Source organism: Brassica napus, chromosome C3, assembly GCF_020379485.1.
Source record: "Brassica napus cultivar Da-Ae chromosome C3, Da-Ae, whole genome shotgun sequence".
Classification (NCBI taxonomy): Eukaryota; Viridiplantae; Streptophyta; class Magnoliopsida; order Brassicales; family Brassicaceae; genus Brassica; species Brassica napus.
In genome coordinates this window covers 37,114,722-37,134,641 of record NC_063446.1, presented here as the reverse complement: position 1 = coordinate 37,134,641, position 19,920 = coordinate 37,114,722, and the positions used below count along the sequence as shown (strand labels likewise).

General features: G+C 36.5%; 3 protein-coding genes across 3 annotated transcripts; 1 reads left to right on the top strand and 2 right to left on the bottom strand.

The window, feature by feature from the left end:
• Positions 1 to 294: 294 nt before the first annotated feature.
• Positions 295 to 1,038, bottom strand: LOC106383341 (uncharacterized mitochondrial protein AtMg00810-like). The gene has a single exon (XM_013823457.1). The coding sequence runs from the start codon at positions 1,036 to 1,038 to the stop codon at positions 295 to 297; it is 744 nt and encodes a 247-aa protein (XP_013678911.1).
• Positions 1,039 to 3,210: 2,172 nt separating this feature from the next.
• LOC106383339 lies at positions 3,211 to 4,113 on the bottom strand. The gene has a single exon (XM_013823454.1). The coding sequence runs from the start codon at positions 4,111 to 4,113 to the stop codon at positions 3,211 to 3,213; it is 903 nt and encodes a 300-aa protein (XP_013678908.1).
• An 893-nt stretch (positions 4,114 to 5,006) lies between these two features.
• Positions 5,007 to 7,158, top strand: LOC106384851 (transcription factor HBI1). Its single transcript, XM_013824761.3, has 6 exons — positions 5,007 to 5,617; positions 5,702 to 5,920; positions 6,004 to 6,138; positions 6,212 to 6,283; positions 6,372 to 6,515; positions 6,611 to 7,158. Exons 1-6 carry the CDS (start codon positions 5,231 to 5,233, stop codon positions 6,677 to 6,679), a joined length of 1,026 nt encoding a protein of 341 aa, XP_013680215.1. The 5' UTR covers positions 5,007 to 5,230; the 3' UTR covers positions 6,680 to 7,158.
• Positions 7,159 to 19,920: the final 12,762 nt, after the last annotated feature.

Sequence of the window (19,920 nt, the reverse complement as noted above, 5' to 3'; positions counted from 1 at the left end):
TTTCTCCAAATCTTGTACTCCAATGAGATCTCTCATTTCTCTGAACTTGATTCTTCCCAATGTTTTGGTTAAGATGTCTGCCTTATGCTTGTCTCCAGGAACATGTTCTACTTCAATCTGCCCCTTCTCCACGCATTCTCTTATAAAGTGATATTGAGAATGTATATGCTTACTTCGACCATGAAAGACCGGGTTCTTAGTAAGAGCAATAGCCGACCTATTGTCAATACATATCACGACCTTCTCGCATGGAAGACCCGTGATCTCACTTAGCAGTTCTTGAAGCCAAAGTGCTTATCTTTCTGCTTCGGTTCCAGCCATGAACTCAGCCTCACATGATGATAGCGCTACTGTGTCCTGTTTCTGCGAGCACCACGTGATTGGACTATCTCCAAGATAGAATATATGACCCGTCGTGCTTTTTCCATCGTCTTGATCTGTGTTGTAACTATTATCACTAAACCCCAACAGCCTCGGCACAACTGATGGTGTATATTGAAATGTCAAGCCTAGAGAAGTCGTTCCCCGTAAGTATCTCAAACATTGTTTGATCGCGACGCCATGTGACTCTTTCGGACAATGCATGAACCGGCTCAACACCCCAACGCAATAAGACATGTCCGGTCTCGTATGAAGTAGGTAACGTAGACAGCCTATCTTTCTTCTGTAATCTGAGGCGTCAATCTCTCTTTCTCCATCCGCCTTGCAGAGTTTCAAACCAGCTTCCATCGGTGTCTGAACCAAGTTGCACTTATCCATTCCTGCATCTTCTAAGATCTTGAGAGCGTAACGTCTTTGATTCAGCACTATACCGCCAATATGTTGACACACTTCTATCCCTAGATAGTAAGTCAATAAGCCAAGATCGCTCATGTCGAATTTTGACGCCATTCTCTGTTTGAACTCTATAATAACTCCTTTGTTGCTTCCAGTAACAAAAAGGTCGTCTACATAGACCGCAACAACGAGGAGATGCTCATCTACCGTTTTTCTGTATACGGAAGGCTCCTTTGTACACTTAGTGAACTTAAGCTCCATAAAAATTTGATTTAACTTCGTATTCCAAGCCCTCGGTGCTTGTCTTAACCCATATAGTGCTTTATGAAGTTTGTATACTTTCCCTTCTTCTCCTTATTTCACGAATCCTTCAGGTTGTGAGACGTAGACGACTTCTTTTAACTCTCCATGCAGGAAGGCTGTTTTCACATCGAGATGATGAACTTCCCATCCACGAGCTGCTGCAAGGTTGATGAGTAGTCGAATTGTCTCAAGTCGGGCTACTGGCGCGAATACTTCATCAAAGTCGATACCATGCTGCTGCACGTATCCTTTAGGCACAAGCCGAGCTTTGTATTTGTTGATGCTTCCATCTGCATTACGTTTAAGCTTAAAGACCCACTTTAGGCCTATTGGCTTGACTCCAACCGGAAGTTCGACAAGGACCCATGTGTTGTTTCTGAGAATGGAATCGATCTCATCAATACACACTTGTATCCATTCTTTAGACTCACTTTCTTCCAAGAAATTGATCGGCTCATTGTTAAGACATAGTAGTAGCTTCTCTCCTTCTTCTTCTGCTAGAAGAACATAATCCTCTAGGTATTTAGGTTTGTTACTTTGTCTGGTTGATCTTCGCAGAGCCGGTTGATCATCTTCTTCCTCTGTTTCGCTATCCTCAACCTCGACAATGGATTCAACTTCGTTTATACATTCAGCTCCTCTGTTTCTAGTGGCTTTGTCGGCATCGACGCTCCCTTTATCTCCTTCTATCGTGTCTTGAGCTCCACAATTCACAATTCTACCAAGAGTGGAATCAAATTCTTCATCTCGTCTTTCTTCTAGACTGGTTTTGTTCCAGTCCCAACCTCTCGTCTCATCGAATACTACGTCTCGACTTACTACTATCCTGTGATTTTGAGGATCATATAATCTATAAGCTTTTGATCCCGGTTCTGTTCCGAGATGTATGAGCTTTCTTGATCGGTCATCTAGTTTTTTTAATTTTGACTTCTCAATCTTCGCGTAGCCAATGCATCCAAAGATCCTAAGATGGCTTATGTTTGGCTTCTTTCCTTGGAAGAGCTCATATGGAGTTCGATCCTTCAAAGCTCGTGTTGCTATCCGGTTTAGTAGATATGTTGAATGTCGAATTGCTTCTCCCCAAAACAAGTTTGGCATATCCATGTGCTTTAGCATGCTCCTTGTCATCTCTAGTAGCGTTCTGTTTCTCCTCTCTACAACGCCGTTCTGTTGTGGCGTATAAGGAGCTGTGAGATGTCGATTTATGCCTGATTTCTCGCAAAACATGTTGAACTCGTGAGATATGAACTCTCCGCCCCTATCTGTTCTTAGGGTTTGAATTTTTTTCCCTGTTTCTTGCTCTACACGGATCTTCAAGACTTTAAACTTCTCAAAGGCATCACTTTTGTTTTTCATCAAGATGCTCCACATGTATCTTGAGTAGTCGTCAATAAGTACAAAGATGTACTTGCTTCCTGCTTTCGTACTTGGCGTTATAGGACCACATAAGTCTCCGTGAATCAGTTGCAGATTCGTGGTGGCTCGATAAGTGGTCGCTTAAGGAAATACTTGTCTGGTTTGTTTTCCCATCAAACAAGATCCGAAAACCTCTTTCTCAAAGAGAATGCTCGGAAGTCCTAGTACGAGCTCTTTTTGCTTCATTGATTTGATTGTGTCGAGATTTATATGTCCCAGACGTGCGTGCCAAGTATTTGATTCGCTAGCCTTTGTCAGATGCAACTGTGACTGACTCTTGATCCCCATATGCACTTTATATAACCGATTCTTTGATCTACTAGCAGTAACAAGCAGTTTTCCTTTCTGATCATGCATGGTGAGCTGTTCTCCTCTCAACCGTATGTCGCATCCCGCTTTCGTTACTTGCCCAAGACTAATGATGTTGCTCTTTAAGTCTGGAATATAGTAGACGTCTGTCATCTTTCTCGACTCTCCATGCATATCAGTAAAGGATATAGTCCCTTTTCCCTTGATATCAATCCTTGAATCATCACCAAATCTCACTTTTCCAGTGATAGTATCGTCGATCCATGAGAAGTATCTTCTATCTCCTGTCATATGATTGCTCGCACCGTTATCGAGATACCATATGTTACCTTCTCCGGTGTTTGCTTCATACTTCTCCGGTAATACATTCTTCTCATTTAAAAACACCACTTCATGTATCATGAGCTACTCGGCGGTTTGCGTCTCGGTGTTATCAGTTTCATGAGCTTCTTGTAGCTTTAGCTTAAGCTCGGGACAGTCTGCGACAAAGTGCCCTAGCTTGTCACATCTATAGCATGTTACCCTCGATGCATCTCTTTCGGTAATGTATCTCTCTCCATTGTATCTTCCTCGTCCTCTTCCCCTATAGAAGCGTCCTCCACGACCTCTGCCTCTGTAGTTATCTCCATTGTAAGGACTGTGATTTGTTTGACCGTTTTTCGCTTCAGAGTTTGCATACATTAACTTCCCGTGATCGTCCTCTGTTTCTTCTTCTTCAGCAACACACTCTTCGTATGCTTTCAAACGTCCGATTATATCTTTAAAGTTTGTTTTGTTGAGATCCAGAACCTGTTCTAGAGCAGCAACAATCTGAATATATTTCTTGCGAGGCAAACTTTTAAGAAATTTTCGGACCATCTTTGGTTCTTCGATTTCAACACCTAAGGCCGCCGACTTTGACGAGATTTCTGAAAGTTTCCCTGCAAAATCATCAATGGTTTCGGAATCCTTCATCTTTAGTCGATCGAATTCGGCCATTAGTGTCTGAAGTCTCGCTTCTCTTACTCGTTCAGCTCCCATATGCCGTGCTTTAATGGCATCCCATACCTTCTTAGCGGTGTTAAGATCGCCAACCTGTAGAATCAGTGCCTCCGGGATGGACTGAAACAACAAGGCTGTGGCCATGTCGTTTCTCTCGCCTTCCGTTGTCTCTGATTCGATGACTTCCCAGACCTTATGCACCTTAAGAGTAATCTTCATTCTCATAGCCCAAACTGTGTAATTTGTGGCAGTAAGCATCGGACATTTGATGGTCGAAGGCCCCCCTCCGTTTTCTTTCTTTTTTGTTGACACAATGATATCTCCCATTGCTTAGTGAAGCTCTGATACCACTTATTGTATCAAACAGAAAGTATTTGCTCAAAGATTATAACTCAAACTCAAACTCTTTATTGTTTTAGAAAACTATCTCAAAAACTAAAGCTCTCAACTCTCTCAAGTTATGCAACACCCCTGCGTATCCTTATATAACACTTTAATTATCCTAACCTCATTAGGATTAACACAACTCATTATTTCCTAATCCTTTTAGATAAACATAACATATTAAGATTAGGTAGCTTCTAACTCAAGAACATTTTATAACTTTAAACACGGCGTACTATAATACTAAACGTGATATATGCAAATATCATGAGACATATAATATACTATCAGTTAGCAATAGCATTACATTACAAGTTTACAGTATTATGTTAAACAACGCATTAAAAGAATAAAAGTTATTATTGCTCAATATATTTGTATTGTTCGTATTAAAATTGTGGTCACATCCCGAGTTTGCAAGGGTATATTTATCCGTTTAGCAAAATATAAAAGGGTGTATTTATGTATAGAGCTAAGAGATAACAAATAAATTAAATAAAATTAAAAATTAAAGGGAAAATAGAAAACATAAGAAGTAGGGGACCTATGTGTGCGGGCCAATGTTGATGTCAAAATAAAGCTAAGAAGAATGATATCAATATGGACTAACTTGAAGGTACTCCAACGAACTTTCGGAAATGCCAAAGCTAATTCTTATAAGAAGGTGCAGCCCAGAGATGAATTCTTTTTCTAAATATTCAAATTATGTATTAAATCAATATCTGCATGATTAGATAATAGAATATAGTGGGGTACATTCGAACTCAGGTTGATTAACAATCCAAGGCTTGTCTGCCACTTGACCTCCATCTCATGGTTATCAATGGATCAGTTTCTCCCACATATTCAGCTTTTCTAAGCAAACTGCCCAAACAACATCAAATAAACCTAAATATCCCCTTCATACATATATAACAAATCTTCTTTTGCTTTTATCAACACAAAAAAATCAGAGCTTGAAAGCTTTAATCCACATTCTCTATTCTGTTTGTGCTTTTGGTCTCACTTTAAAGATCATTTACATAAATATCCAAGTTGAGAGTTTTCCCCTGAGAACAATATGTTGGAAGGTCTTGTCTCTCCAGAAAACTTGTCCTTAAGCTCCATGGACATGAATGTACTTGAAAGGCTTAAATGGCTGCAACAGCAACAACAACAAGTTGTGTCTCGGACCAGTGACAATTCACCTGAACTTCTTCAGATACTTCAGTTCCATGGAAGCAACAATGATGAGTTGTTGCAGAGTACCTTCAGCCATTTTCAAATGCTTGGATCTGGTTTTGGACCAAACCCTAACATGGGTTTTGGCCCTTCACATGAAGCTATGGATGGCTGCATTTCAAGAACAAGTAGCTTCCAGATGGATCCAGTGGATACAATGGGGGTTATGTTGAAGAACAGTGAAGAAAACAGAACTATATCCTCGAAAAACAAGAGAAAATCAGAGGTTTGTTAGATCAAATTTTGGTTTTAAAAATTGTTTTAAGACATGGGTTTTGAGATTTTTTTTATAAATATAATTATGTCTCAGGTTAAGAGAAGGGAGGAGGAAAAGACAGAGAAGACGATCAAAGTAGAGGCTGAGACAGAGTCAAACATGAAAGGAAAATCAAGCATGAGTAACACGGAAGCATCTTCAGACACTTCAAAAGAGACATCAAAGGGAGCTTCAGAGATCCATAAATTGGATTATATCCACGTCAGATCTCGTCGAGGCCAAGCCACAGACAGACACAGTTTAGCTGAACGTGTAATAAAAATTGTTTATAATAAGTTTCTTGCGTTACAAGGAAGAAGATAGTGCTAGGGTTTTGAATAGATTTGTATCTGCAGGCAAGAAGAGAAAAGATCAGCAAGAAGATGAAATATCTGCAAGATATTGTCCCTGGATGCAAAAAAGTCACTGGACAAGCTGGTATGCTTGATGAGATCATCAATTATGTTCAATCTCTCCAGACACAAATTGAGGTAAGTAATGAACCATGATTCACTATTAACCAATGTTACAAGTCAGAATCTTTGAAGTGACAAACTTTTGCAGTTCTTGTCTATGAAACTCGCTTTCCTAAACCCAGAACTGGAGCTTTCGGTGGAAGATTTATATGTAAAACAGGTGAATTCACTATCTAGACCCTCAAGATCAAATTGTTATTATTCAAAAACTTCTCATAATAATCTTTTTTTTTTGTTATGAACTTCAGTTGCAGGATTACTTTACAAATCTTCCAGTAGTAATTGCTTCAAAGCCATCAATAATGGTGGATGTGCCATTGTTTCCGCTAGATCAACAAGGATCTCTAGATTTATCGGTGATAAACCTGAGCCAAACAACATCTACTGAAGCTGTAAGAATATTTATCTATCTGAAAACTTATTTGATTATTCTGAGTTATTGTTACTTGTCTGGAAAGTAACTGTGTCATGTATATCTCTGTTTCAGCCATCGGCAAGCTGGGAAACTCAATCACGGAGTCTCTACAACACATCTAGCCTCGGATTTCACTACTAAGAAAAGATTCACTGAAGCGACAAAGTTGACATCATCAGAATCAGAATCATATTCTATTATATATGCTGATCAAAGTGACGATTCTCCCAGTGCAAAAAAAAAGGGGTGATAATTTCGCAATTTGGTTCAGCTTTTGCATTATCATTTGATCCTTTTTCTGATATATAAACCTGAATAGCTGGAGAGAGCAATTTAGTGGTCTTGACTCCATCAATCTTTTTATAAATTTTGTTAAATAAAGTAATATATAGAGAGAGTAAGTGAGTAAGTAAAAACTTTGTCTTCCCGATTGCTGGGTGTTTTTTTTTGTGGTTCTTCATTCCCGCAGAGTTTAAGTTATATGTTTAAAAGCATCTCCTTAAAATAAAGGTGGGAAGGTTCGCCTCCAACATGTTTCTCTATAATAAAGAAAATTATAGAATTTCTCTATTGTAAAAGAAACTAGTGAAGTAAAGTCTCTATCTTTGTGTTTTGAATTATGCTTGGATTTCAAACAGCCCACTAAAATTATTTTTTGTGGATAAAATTAGTCAAATTTCCTCTCGACAGGGCCGAGAGAGATCCTTTTCCATTTCCTCCTTTTCAAATGAGAGAACTATCCCACCAAAATCCCTCTTTCTAAGAGTTGATTCTCTCCCGGAATCCAAAACCGGGAAAATTTACAAATTTCCAGACCGTTTGTTATCTTATGTGATGGTCCATTTGGGGCCGGTAGATGCAAACGAATCTCATTCATATGAGAGTCGAGGTTTCGGATGATATTTCGACGTCACATACTTCTGTGACTACTCGTTTGTTATTTGAAGAGATTGAAGTGCGGTGTAAATCTTTCATAGATTGGATCGCAAGTGGCAACTTTGTTATCTTCTATAACGTTTTATCAAGCTTTTTAAAGTTTGTGTCTCTATCTTTGTATTGCTTTGAATTATATGTTAGGGATTTAGCCATTTGGCTCGCACATCGTGGCTTGTACGATGTTGCTACTACTATTGTCATCGTTTAATCTAGCAATGAAGACTTTTGGTGCAAAAAAAAAAAAAATTATGCTTGGATTTTCTTCTTGAGTGAAGTAGTGGAATAACCACTATAAGGGACAAACTACAAAATAATCATGTAAGGATTTCTTCGGAAATTTGAAATCTGTTGCACACATAGACCCTTTTCTCCTTTACCGAATGTGAGTGTGTTTTACATTCGATCTAAACACATGGTGTAAATGTAACAATAGTGGAGACTCTAAAAGTCATAGAAGCAAATTATTAGTCCATTTTTTGTTTCTTTTCTGCAACTTGTAAAATTCCGATCTTTCCAAGATCGCATGTCAAGTTAATGTACGCATCATTCTGTTGTTAGCCATTAGGTGGCCGTCAAGTCAATTGTTATAGAATTCATTGTTAAACAATCAAATTCAAATTGAAAAAAAATGGATAACCGAGTAAACATTTTTATCTAAAAACAAAGATAATCGAGTAAACAGTGTAGACGGCCAATTATTATTTGTGGAAGCCCCATTAGTCCAATGGTTTGACTAAGGGTTCATTAATGCTTCTACACCCGAAGGTCTGAGTTTCGAATCCCAACAAAGACGAATTATGCAGAATTATGGAAAAAAAACATATAAGAGATCTTCGGCATGATAGACATGAATCCTAATAAGGAAGGTAAAATTGCCGGCTGTAGAATCATCTTGTAATATTTTTTCTAGTTTGTAATAACATAATTAACTATGGACAAAAAAAAGAAAGACGGCCAATTATTGAGGTATGTTATATATAATAAACAAACGAATGAAATAGGCCGTTAACAAACATTAAATAACAGACAATCAAAGCGATTTTTATTAGGGATCCTTCCTTACACATGCAGTGGTAGATCCAAAAACGATTTATACCAGACAAAATATAAAAGTCAGATTTACATGCATACAATCTTAGCTTACCGCAAAATAGTTTTCTCATTGCCTTTCCCAACTTTTTCATGAATTTAAGCAGATAAATAGTGATTAACAGGGGCCAATGCATGCATGAAGGTATGCGTCACATGTTCTCTACTAATTTTTGTTTTCTCTCAAAAATATAAGTTAATTCTCTTTAATTAAATATATTTGATTTAGTGAATGAAAATGAAAAAGGTCTCCAGCTTAAATCCGTCATTGGTTATATGTATAGTGCTACTGATGCTGACACAATGTCTTCCTATAAATTTTGATAGTGTTAATAAGTAGCTTTCAAGCTTACTAGTGGATCAATGTACTTTTCTCATATCAAATTTTCCAACCAATGATCTAATCCATGAACGGTCTAACTTTGACAAGATCGATGACAAGATATTATCTATAACCAGAGAAGAAATTTGGGGTAGATTTTGAAGAATGAGAGTAGTTAAGAGACTTGAGAGGGTCGAAGGACGACGGATGAGAACCACAGAGAGGGGGCATCATTCTGGTTGCTAAGATTTTTAACCAAAGTGGACCTTCTTTTGTTCTTTCGATTTCAATGAGATTTTATTATTCAATCATTCTCTTCGTTCATTTATTGAAAATCCCTTACATCTTATCCATGGCATATTAATATTATCTTTTTTCAGCTCCTATTAATATTATCTATAACTCTAAATATTAAATTATTGAGATGTCCCTATCAGAAGAATTGAAAGGATTTTTTTTCTTTGCTTTTTAAAATACATAACTTTTTAATAAATTAATTAATAATTGTACATATCGTCTTATTTTACAAAGTTCTTAACTTCTTTGAGATTTTATATAACAAACATATGTTATACTATTTATATTATATATTTACAGTGAGATTTTTTTAAAAAATTGTTTATTTGACAAATTATATTGCTTGATAAAATGATTAAATATGTAATTTAAAATTTAGTTTTATAAATTATTTATTTGACAATTCGACGTGTTTCATGAGAATTCACATTTGATTGCAATACATTGAGCCATTTTATGAAATTCATGTCTGATGGTAGTTTTTGAATCATGCTAAAGATATTATCTATCTGATATAGAAAACTAATGAATTCTATTCAAACCATTGGAAAATATATTTTTTGTTGATTAGAACGAGCTATACTTTATATTTTTTGTTGTAGAATTAAAAGTATAGATTTTTTTTTGCTGTGATGGTAAATAATTTTGCTGTAAGATTTTGACCATAAGTTGAAAAGATTTAGTGAGTTACATGTAAATTTTTAATCCAAAAACAAGTGCTCTAGGTTTGTTTTTTTCTAAAAAAATAAACAAAAAGGAAAGAAAAATATTTAGATTTAGAAACTTTTTACAAAGTATGATTGGAAATGATTTATGCTGTAAAAATAATTTGGGCTATAGAAAAATCTTATGACAATTTTAAAGCACTTTGCCAATCAATCCCTAAAACTAGATACAATAGGACTGTGAAATATTGTATTCAACAGTAGAACTAGTACAATGTACGATAGAGGTCTTAAAAAGAAAAAAAAATTACAACTGAAGTAATATTTTCAACCTGTTGGATGAAAATAAGTGAGACCACTAATATATGACATATTTCTATTAGTTATGGTAATTTTGGGTATTTTAATTTCTCTTAGTTGTTTAAAATCTTTGTCTATAAAAAATTAATTTACTTTTATATATTTTTTGAATCAAAAATCTTTATTTTTCTAATCTATAAATAAATATTTATTTATTTGATTTGGGCATAACGAAATTATAAAAATAAAATATATGATATAAAATAGTAGAATGAAGTTTTTGACAAAAAAAACTATTATAAAATATAAAACTTAAATATGTTAAATATGATGTGAAAGAAAGAGAATAATGCGGAATATAAAAAAAGTAAAAAATCAGATGTTGAAAACGGAAACTGTTATACATAAAGAGAGTGATTGGTTGTGGCCGTAGATGCTCTAGAAAACCAAAAATTAGTTTAAAGTCATACATGTCAACCAATCATGTTTTCCTTTCTTTTAAAAAGCTACTTCAAAAATATCTCTGAACAATTAAAAAAAGGCTGTAGAAAACTTCATTTATAGAGCAAAAAATAGTGTTTTACAATGTTACATTAAAAATAGTTACATCAAATAAATCTACCACTATTATTGTAAAGCCAAAAAAATAAAACTACAATACTTACCAATCACCCCCAAAGTGTGATTGGCAAGTGCTTTAAAAGCACGGTAAAGTTCTTCCAATTTTATCCTTTATAAAAAATAAAATTTTAAGTTACAAAATTTTATTTCTTATTTTTTTTAGCTGTATAAAACAAACTTGCCAGAACACTTCTATTTTAACTTTAGAAAATTTATATTAAATCATTAAAGAAATTTAAATCTACGGCCAAAATTCTACCTCTAAAATATCTACAACTACATCAAAAAAGAAAAAAGAAAGTTATAACTGTAGTTCTACCGCAAAAAAATATAAAACTACAATTATCAAACCCAATAGTCTAAGGGCGGGAAATCGGTCTATCCATACATCAACAGTAGGCCGCGGTCCCGATCAGTACATACACTGATGATATGTGCTAAAAGCCTAAAACATACATCAACGTAGATTTATTTTAAATTTCATACACAAATAATAAAATTAGGCTAAATCATACATTGACATCTTTTCCGTTAGTCAAACGTTTATGAATGATGACGTGTTATTAACGGAAGCATACGTGTCATAATGGAATTATTTCGATTTAAAATAATAATTATTAATTTAAAAATATATTCTTGTCAAATCTGTTGCAGGGGAGCTTTGAACCCGCGTTTCGCCAACAATGACTATTATGACTCTTAACCACTGTGCAACGTCAGATTCTATGTTTCTACTCTCACTGGTTTAATATTTATAGATAATACATATTTAATTCTGATATTTTTTTGGTTGCAGTCTGTCTTTATAGTCATCATCTTCGTCCTTCCTCTGTAACATTACAGCAAGAACCACTACTTCCTCTCTCACCTTTTTCATTTTCAGTTCCACGTGAACTTAATTCCTCCTCATCGCTTCTTTAATCAACAACAGTGACAAACCATTTAGTTGTTTGTATCTATGGTTTAAAATATATGTCTAATAGAAAAGGTGAGAGTGGAAGTGGTGGTTCTTGCAGTAATGTTACAGAGGAAGGAGGAAGATGATGACTATAGAAGACAGACGGCAAGCAAAAAAATATCAGAATTAAATATGTATTAGCTATAAATATTAAACCTTGGAGAATAGAAACAAAGAATCTATTTGGCACAGTGGTTTAGAGACATAAGAGGAACTCCAATGGTGTTACCCACCATTGGAATCCTTAGCTATATTATAATGTTTTTTTTTTCAATAGTTAAGGACTCTTATCATAATTATAGGTCCAATGGTGTTATCTAAAATTGAGTCCTTACACTACAAGAAAACAGGGGGATTCTGATGGCCGAAATCGTCGGAAATTCGTCGGAATCGGTCTATTCCGACGAATTTCCGACGAACCCGTCCGTCGGTATCGTTTCGTCGGAAAAAAAAATTACGAAATTCCGACGACTTTCTGACGAATACCGAGAAACGTCATTCTGACGAACTTCCGACGATATTACGATGCGGCTACACGAGACCAGAGTTCATCGGAAAACTACAATTCCGACGAACGTGGTTCCTCGGTTTATTCCGACGAACTTTGGGCGTCGGAATTTACCGACGGACATCGGTCGTCGGAATATACCGACGAACCACGTTCGTCGGTATATTCCGACGGAAATGAGTTTGTCGGTAAATTCCGACGGATATATGTCCGTCGGTATATTACGACGACCGTTGTCCGTCGGTATATACCCTTTTTTTTTTACAAATTAATTTTGCATTTTTATATATTTTTTGATATTAATAAATTTAAAAAATTGGAAATTTAAAACTAATAATATTATAAAATTTAAATTCATAAAAACCGAAATAGGAAAAAAACATTCATAAAGTTTAAAATTCATACAAACCGAAATAGAAAAAAAAAACATTCCGAAAGTTTTATAAAGCCGAAATAAACTAAGATGAACTCGAAGACATCAAACGATCTAGCTTCTGCATAATCTCGGTGTTGAACTTCTTCTGGGATGCCAACTCAGCAAGGATAGTGGCATTCTCCGAACGGATAGTGGCATTCTCCGAAAGGATAGTGGTGTTCTGCTCCTCCAATGCCCCAATCCGTTCATCTTTGTCATGTAGCTCCTCGAGAATCATGGGATCGGCATACGGAGCTTGCGAAGAAGATGCCGGATACGAAGAAGCACGACGGGCCAACCCAACTAAACGGCCTCCTTTCCTTTTAGGAACCGCCTACAAAAATATTTAAAGTAAGTAAATATGGACAAGTAAGTAATCGACATTATAAAAAAAATATATTAATAAAAAAAATTACCTTTTCAACCATCTCATTTATTTGCAATAGAGACAGGTTGGTTGAAGCTCCCGTGGAGTCGCCGTCATCAGAGAGAGGCTGAGATTGAGAAACTATCTCAGCTTCCACCAAATCAACTACACCTCTGATCACGGGGTCCTGAATTTGACCCGTCGTCTTGTTAGTGTGAGCCACCTTAATGAGTTGGAGACGATCAACGGGATTACCGTCATTTGCTTCGATCTAAAAAAACCGCCATTATTAGCCAAAAAATATATAAAATATTTATTTAAAAAATATAAAGATAAATAATAATAAAAAACTTACAAGTTCATCCTCCTTAGTAGACATGGAGCAAGCGCCGAGGTTGTGCACATACATACCTTTCCCGCCACGATCGCTCTTCCGGTTCCTGGAGTTCCTAGAAGACGTCTCTGCAGTGTCTTCCCTCTCCCAATGAGCTATCAACTGCTCCCACACCCCCCCGTTGATGAACCGTGGCTTCTTGTTCTTCTGCCAAACTGTCTTCCACGCGTTTATCTGCTTTGTGTAAGAGTCCATGGCCTTTTCGTTGAATTTCTTACGGACTGTTTCCGTAAGATCGGAGTGCCAGTTGAACTCTTGCTACAAAACAAACACAATTTAATAAGTAAATATATGTAAAAAAATGTAAAAACTTAAAAAAAATGAAGGGTTACTATACCGCAAACTGACGAAACCACAACTCTCGTTCGTCGGAAGGGATCACACTCCACTTTGGATATCCAAAACGGAGCATGGAGTACATCATCTGGTTGATGCTCCGGCTAATGCCATTTTTCGACTTGGTGAACCTTTAAAAAAAAATACAAGTTAGCAAGTTAATTAAAGCAAAAAATATAACGGTACAAATAAAAAAAAATACTAACCAAGTGCTATGGCCTCGTCGTGGGTTGAGTTGGAGAAACGGGAGATGCTCTCGACCTGGTTGTTGAACCAATAGATGAACCGGCATGACCCCCGGATCCTGTTGAGCAGCAGCGTGAGGGGCAGCGTGAGGGGCAGAGGGAGCTGGAGCGGGAATATATGCGGGAACCGAGTCATGAGACGATACCGATGCACGGGAACCGCTCACCGAACTACGTCGAAGACGGGCTGCGGGGCGGGCTTCATCCTCGGCCCTAAAAAAAAAAATTAACCCATCAAACATATTTTCATTTATATATTTACAAAAGGTTTTATAAACGTTTTAAAAAAAACTATTAAACCTTTTATATATATATATATATATATGTATACAAAATTATAAAAAATTTATAAATATAGAAAAATGTTGTTAAAAATTTATAAATGAAGAAAAATGTTGTTAAATATTTATATTTTAAAAAAAAATGTTGTTAAATATTTATTAGTGGAAACTTAAAAAAAATATAAAAAATTTTAAAATTTTAAAATTTTTACTATACATGATTTACATATATATATATATGTATACAAAATTATAAAAAATTTATAAATATAGAAAAATGTTGTTAAAATTTATAAATGAAGAAAAATGGTGTTAAATATTTATATTTTTTTTAAAAAAACGTTTTTAAAAATCAAAAAACGTTTTTAAAAATCAAAAAACGTTTTTAAAAAAAAAAAAAAAACGTTTTAAAAAATCAAAAAACGTTTTTAAAAATCAAAAAATGTTCCAAAAAAAACTAAAACAACAATCCTAACTTATATATCCTAAACTATCCATTCAATCCTAAAATGTTCAATCAAACAACCTAAAATCCGAGATCAACTTCCAAAACCCTAAACAATTGAAAAAAAAAAGGTTTGGGATGATTCTTACATGATTTGGGGTTTGGGGAAGAGATAGGAGGGTGAGGAGAGGATTCGCCGGTGAAGAGAGGCCGGAATCGCCGGAGAGTCGCCGAAATCGCCGAAATCGCCGGAGAGTTTTGAGAGAGAGAGAGGCCGCGGAGATAACGAAGAAGAAAGGAGAAGGGTTTTTATTTCCGTGGATTCCGACGGACACGGGTTCGTCGGTATTCCGTCGGTATATTTAAAATATACCAAATGCCGATTCGCGAAAATTTTCAAGCGGTTTGGTTCTCCCGGGCTAATTGAAATTCCGACGGAACGTGTCCGTCAGTATTTTCCGACGGACACATTCCGTCGGTATATTCCGACGGAATTCCGACGACTTAGTGTTTAGGGTGTTCTTTTCAAGTTTCTAAATGCAAAATCCAAACCTTTGATAATATATATAGTATTTGCATAAAGATTTAACAATAAAAATGTTTTATAACACGATTTTACACAACAATATTTTTTGTAGTGTAAGCTTATATAAATATGATTGTATAAGTACATAATGTTAAGATGAGATGTTATGAAAACAATGATATGCATACATAAATATTTTAATGAGTTGTTATATTTGAACGGTTGCGATCTAATACTATACTAAACACTTATTATGTGTTATTTTCATAGTTTTGGCATCTAAATTTATAGATTTTTATGATTGAAACTTTATAGAAAAACATGTCGTCGGTATTTTCCGACGAAATACCGACGACCTTTCCAATTTTCAATGAAACCCGTTGTCGTCGCTATGTCGTCGGTATATTGCGAGGGATTTCCGACGGACCATTAAAAAAAAAAAAAAAAAAAACTAATCAGAATCTTCTGAATCTTCATCAAACTCCCCAACCTCGGCTTCCGGCTCTGAATGTACGACAGCATCATGTCCAAACACAGTCAAATTCTCAACGAGTTGAACATTTTCCAAATCTTCAACTGCCTGGGCGTTGCTGGTAGACTCTGGTTGCAATGGTTCATCATCATCAGAAGTTCCATCCACTCGTCCTCTTGGGTTGATTTGCGTTACAGTAACCCATGGATCGTCTCTGTACGTCACCCGAGGGTAACTGATGTAGCACACCTATACATATCAATTATACAAAGTATTAGTTCAATATATAACATTAATTAATTATATTGGTAAAAAATTATGAATATATTGACATACCTGATCAGCTTGCGAACCAAGAATGAAGGGATCATAATATTGAAGTTTCCGCCGCGAATGAACTGATGTAACACCAAACGCATCAATCTTCACTCCTCTATCTGGGGTGGTGTCATACCAATCACAATAGAATACTACACAACGCAATCCAACCATTCCAGGAAATTGGATTTCCAATATTTCTTTTATGTTGCCGTAGTAGACATCGTCACCAGAAGAAGATGAAACACCAGCATCATATGTTGTCTTAGAATGACCTTTCCTTGTGAATGCATATCCTCGCGTACAAAATTTAGGATATGATTTGACCACATAGTTTGGTCCCTGCACAAATTCGCGTATCCAATCATCGAACACAAGACCTCTGGCCAAACCATCATTCACCTATAAAAAAAAACATATATGATTGCAAAATTAATTAGTTTATATATATTAAATTTAAACTAATCATTTGCATAGGGTAATAGGATATATGACTCACATAACTACGAAGCCACGCAGCAAATCCGTTATCTCTAAGTTGTCGAAGCTCATCTTCTGTTGCATGCCTGTGAGTCATACGCAACTCCGCCATATATACACTATATACAAAAATATTATCAATATGAAATAAATTTATTGAATATTAATCTAACAATAAATGAATAAATATTTTTACCTCTCATATTGTAGAACATCTTCACAGTTGGTGAGCAAATATGTTTGCAAATGAGCGTTCTCAGTGTCCGTAAGTCTCCGCTTCGTGAATTTTCCACTAAGTCGTCCTATTTCCTTGAACATGCTTGGGACAGTAACATGATATGTTGCTCTCTCCCCTCTATCATCATGCCGAGCAGGTCTTCGGTGTTTTGTTTGCACTTCTGGTGGAAAATAATTTTCAGCAAAGATTGCAGTTTCTTCATTGATCACCTGTGCCACTATAGATCCTTCCACCCTGCTTTGATTTTTGACCATCTTCTTCAGATGATGCATATAACGCTCAAAAATATACATCCATCTGTACTGCACAGGACCACCAAGTTCCAATTCTCTTGCGAGATGAATAGCAAGATGTTCCATTACATCAAAGAATGATGGAGGAAATATCTTCTCAAGGTTGCACATGCTGACTGGTGCGTTTGTCTTCAAATTATTAATACCCTCTTCAGTCAATACTCTGCTGCATAAGTCACGGAAAAAAACACTAATCCCTGCAATTGCTTCATGAACATTACGTGGCAATAATGCTGAAAAGGCAAACGGAAGGAGGCGCTGCATAATTACATGACAATCATGACTCTTCAAGCCAGTAAACTTTCCTTCGCTTCTATCAACGCAGTTCCCCAAATTTGATGCATATCCGTCAGGAAATTTCACTTTCTCTGTAATCCAATCAAAGAACTCTTCTTTTCTAGCACCATCTAGCCGATAAATGGGAAAAGGGGCCGTACCGTTCTCATCAACGTGAAGTTCAGAACGATCACAAATATCGACTAAATCCAACCTTGACTTCAAATTATCCTTCGTTTTACCTTGGATGTTAAGGACTGTGTTCATCAGATTATCGAAGAAGTTCTTCTCAATATGCATGACATCTAAATTATGCCGCAATAGATGACTCTCCCAATATGGTAGATCCCAGAAAATACTCTTTTTGTGCCAGTTATGTAGCTCTCCAACCGCATTGACTCGAATGTTTTCATGTCCACCTACATCTGGCGTCCTTTCTGCATCAAAATACCTAAACTGCTTCAACAAATCTTTCCCACTAACTTCCTCAGGTGGACCATCAAACACCTGCTTGTTCTTCGTAAACGAAGTCTTACTCCTGCGGTATGGATGATCAGGTGGTAGAAATCGTCTGTGACAGTCAAACCAACACGTTTTCCTTCCGTTCTTTAGTTGGAAAGCATCTGTGTCATCTTGACAATATGGACATGATAGCTTCCCATGTGTTGTCCATCCAGATAACATACCATATGCTGGAAAGTCACTTATTGTCCACATAAGTACTGCCCGCATCTGAAAGTTTTCTTTGCGCGAAACATCGTATGTCTCAAAACCATGCGCCCATAGTTGTTGCAACTCATATATTAGTGGTTGAAGAAACACATCTAGTGATCTTTTAGGATGATCTGGCCCGGGGACTAGAATTGAGAGAAACAAAAACTCTCGTCGCATGCACAAGCTCGGCCGTAAGTTGTACGGTGTCACAATAACTGGCCATAGAGAATACTGCCTTCCATGCTTTCCAAATGGGCTGAAACCATCAGTAGATAATCCAAGATAAACATTTCTTCTCTCTTCCGCAAATTCTGGATATGTTGACTGGAAATGTTTCCAAGCCTTTGCATCTGAAGGATGTCTAATCTCACCATTTGTGGAATGCTCTGCATGCCATCTCATTGCTTTTGCTGTGCGCTCACACTGATACAACCTCTTCAATCTTTCCGTCAAAGGCAAATACCACATTCTTTTGAATGGGATCGGAACTCTTCCCCTCGTCTCCTGATAACGAGGTTTCCCACAAAATTTGCATACATTCCGTGTCTCATCCGCTCTCCAGTAGATCATGCAGTTGTCAATACATACATCTATCACTTCATACGGTAGTTGAAGACCTGCAACAAGTTTCTGAACCTCGTAGTATGAACCCGGTGCAAGGTTATCCTCAGGTAGAATACCTTTGACAAAATCAGTAATCGCATCCATACATTCTTCAGCCAAATTATAGTCTGTCTTAATACCCATTAATCTAGTTGCAGATGATAAGACTGAATGACCATCTCTACAATTTTGATACAAAGGTTGTTTTCCTGCATCCAACATGTCAAAAAATCTCCTAGACTCGGGGTTTGGTTCTTCCCCTCTATAATGATCATGTACCATCTGCTCAGTACCTACACCATAATCTATATCCGTTCTAGATTCTTCTAACCTAATATCAGGCTGAGGTTCACTAACAGGCTGAGGTTCACTAACAGGCTGAGGTTCGCTAGTACTACCATATTCATAACCAGTTTCCCCATGAAGGTACCAAACTTTATAATTACGTGAAAACCCTTTCATATACAAATGAGTCCAAACATCAAATTCTTTTATAACCTTATTATTATTGCAAGAAGAGCAGGGACATCTTAACATACCACTTTTTGCATCCGGTTGCTGTTGAACAAGCCTCATGAATTCTCCAATCCCTTGAACGTATTCTTCCGTAAGCAAATTGGTGTTCGGATCCAAATGAGGTTTATCCATCCACGAACGATAATAAACTTCTGAAGACATGATTTTCACGGAATTGTTATGACTAAAGAGAATGAAGAGAGAATGAAGTGTGAATGAGTTGAATGAGGAGGGGTTGTATTTATAGGAAATTGCTTACGGACCTCCGACGACTTTCCGACGAAATTCCGACGGATATAAAGAAGTCCGTCGGAATTCCGTCGGAATTGTCCAATCCCAAACGGCTATACAACGGTCATATGTATTTGTCGGCAACGGTCACATGGTTCGTCGGAATTCCGTCGGAAAATACCGATGGAATTCCGACGACTTTGCTGTTAATCGGAATGTCGTCGGAATTCCGTCGGAATATACCGACGAACTTCCGACGACTACAACGGTTACATTTTTTATCGGAATGTCGTCGAAAAGTCGTCGGAAAATTCCGACGAACCGTATGTCGTCGGAATTCCGTCGGAAATGGCCGACGGAATTCCGACGACTTCATTTTTTTGGATTTGGTCGGAAATTTGTCAGTATTCCGTCGTAAATGTCCGACGACCTTGGTGTCCGTCGGAAGCTCCGTCGGATTTCGGAGTGTTTTCTTGTGGTGTTAGAATTTTTATTTTTTTTCTTTTTTTTAGTCTTAGAAATTTAAAATTTTAAAA

Coding starts and splice junctions, on each gene's coding strand:
- LOC106384851 (XM_013824761.3), top strand. CDS start 5,231: ATGTTGGAAGGTCTTGTCTCTCCAGAAAACTTGTCCTTAAGCTCCATG. Junction 6,139..6,211: donor CTCTCCAGACACAAATTGAG/GTAAGTAATGAA, acceptor AAACTTTTGCAG/TTCTTGTCTATGAAACTCGC. Junction 6,516..6,610: donor AAACAACATCTACTGAAGCT/GTAAGAATATTT, acceptor TCTCTGTTTCAG/CCATCGGCAAGCTGGGAAAC.
- LOC106383339 (XM_013823454.1), bottom strand. CDS start 4,113: ATGGGAGATATCATTGTGTCAACAAAAAAGAAAGAAAACGGAGGGGGG.
- LOC106383341 (XM_013823457.1), bottom strand. CDS start 1,038: ATGGAGCTTAAGTTCACTAAGTGTACAAAGGAGCCTTCCGTATACAGA.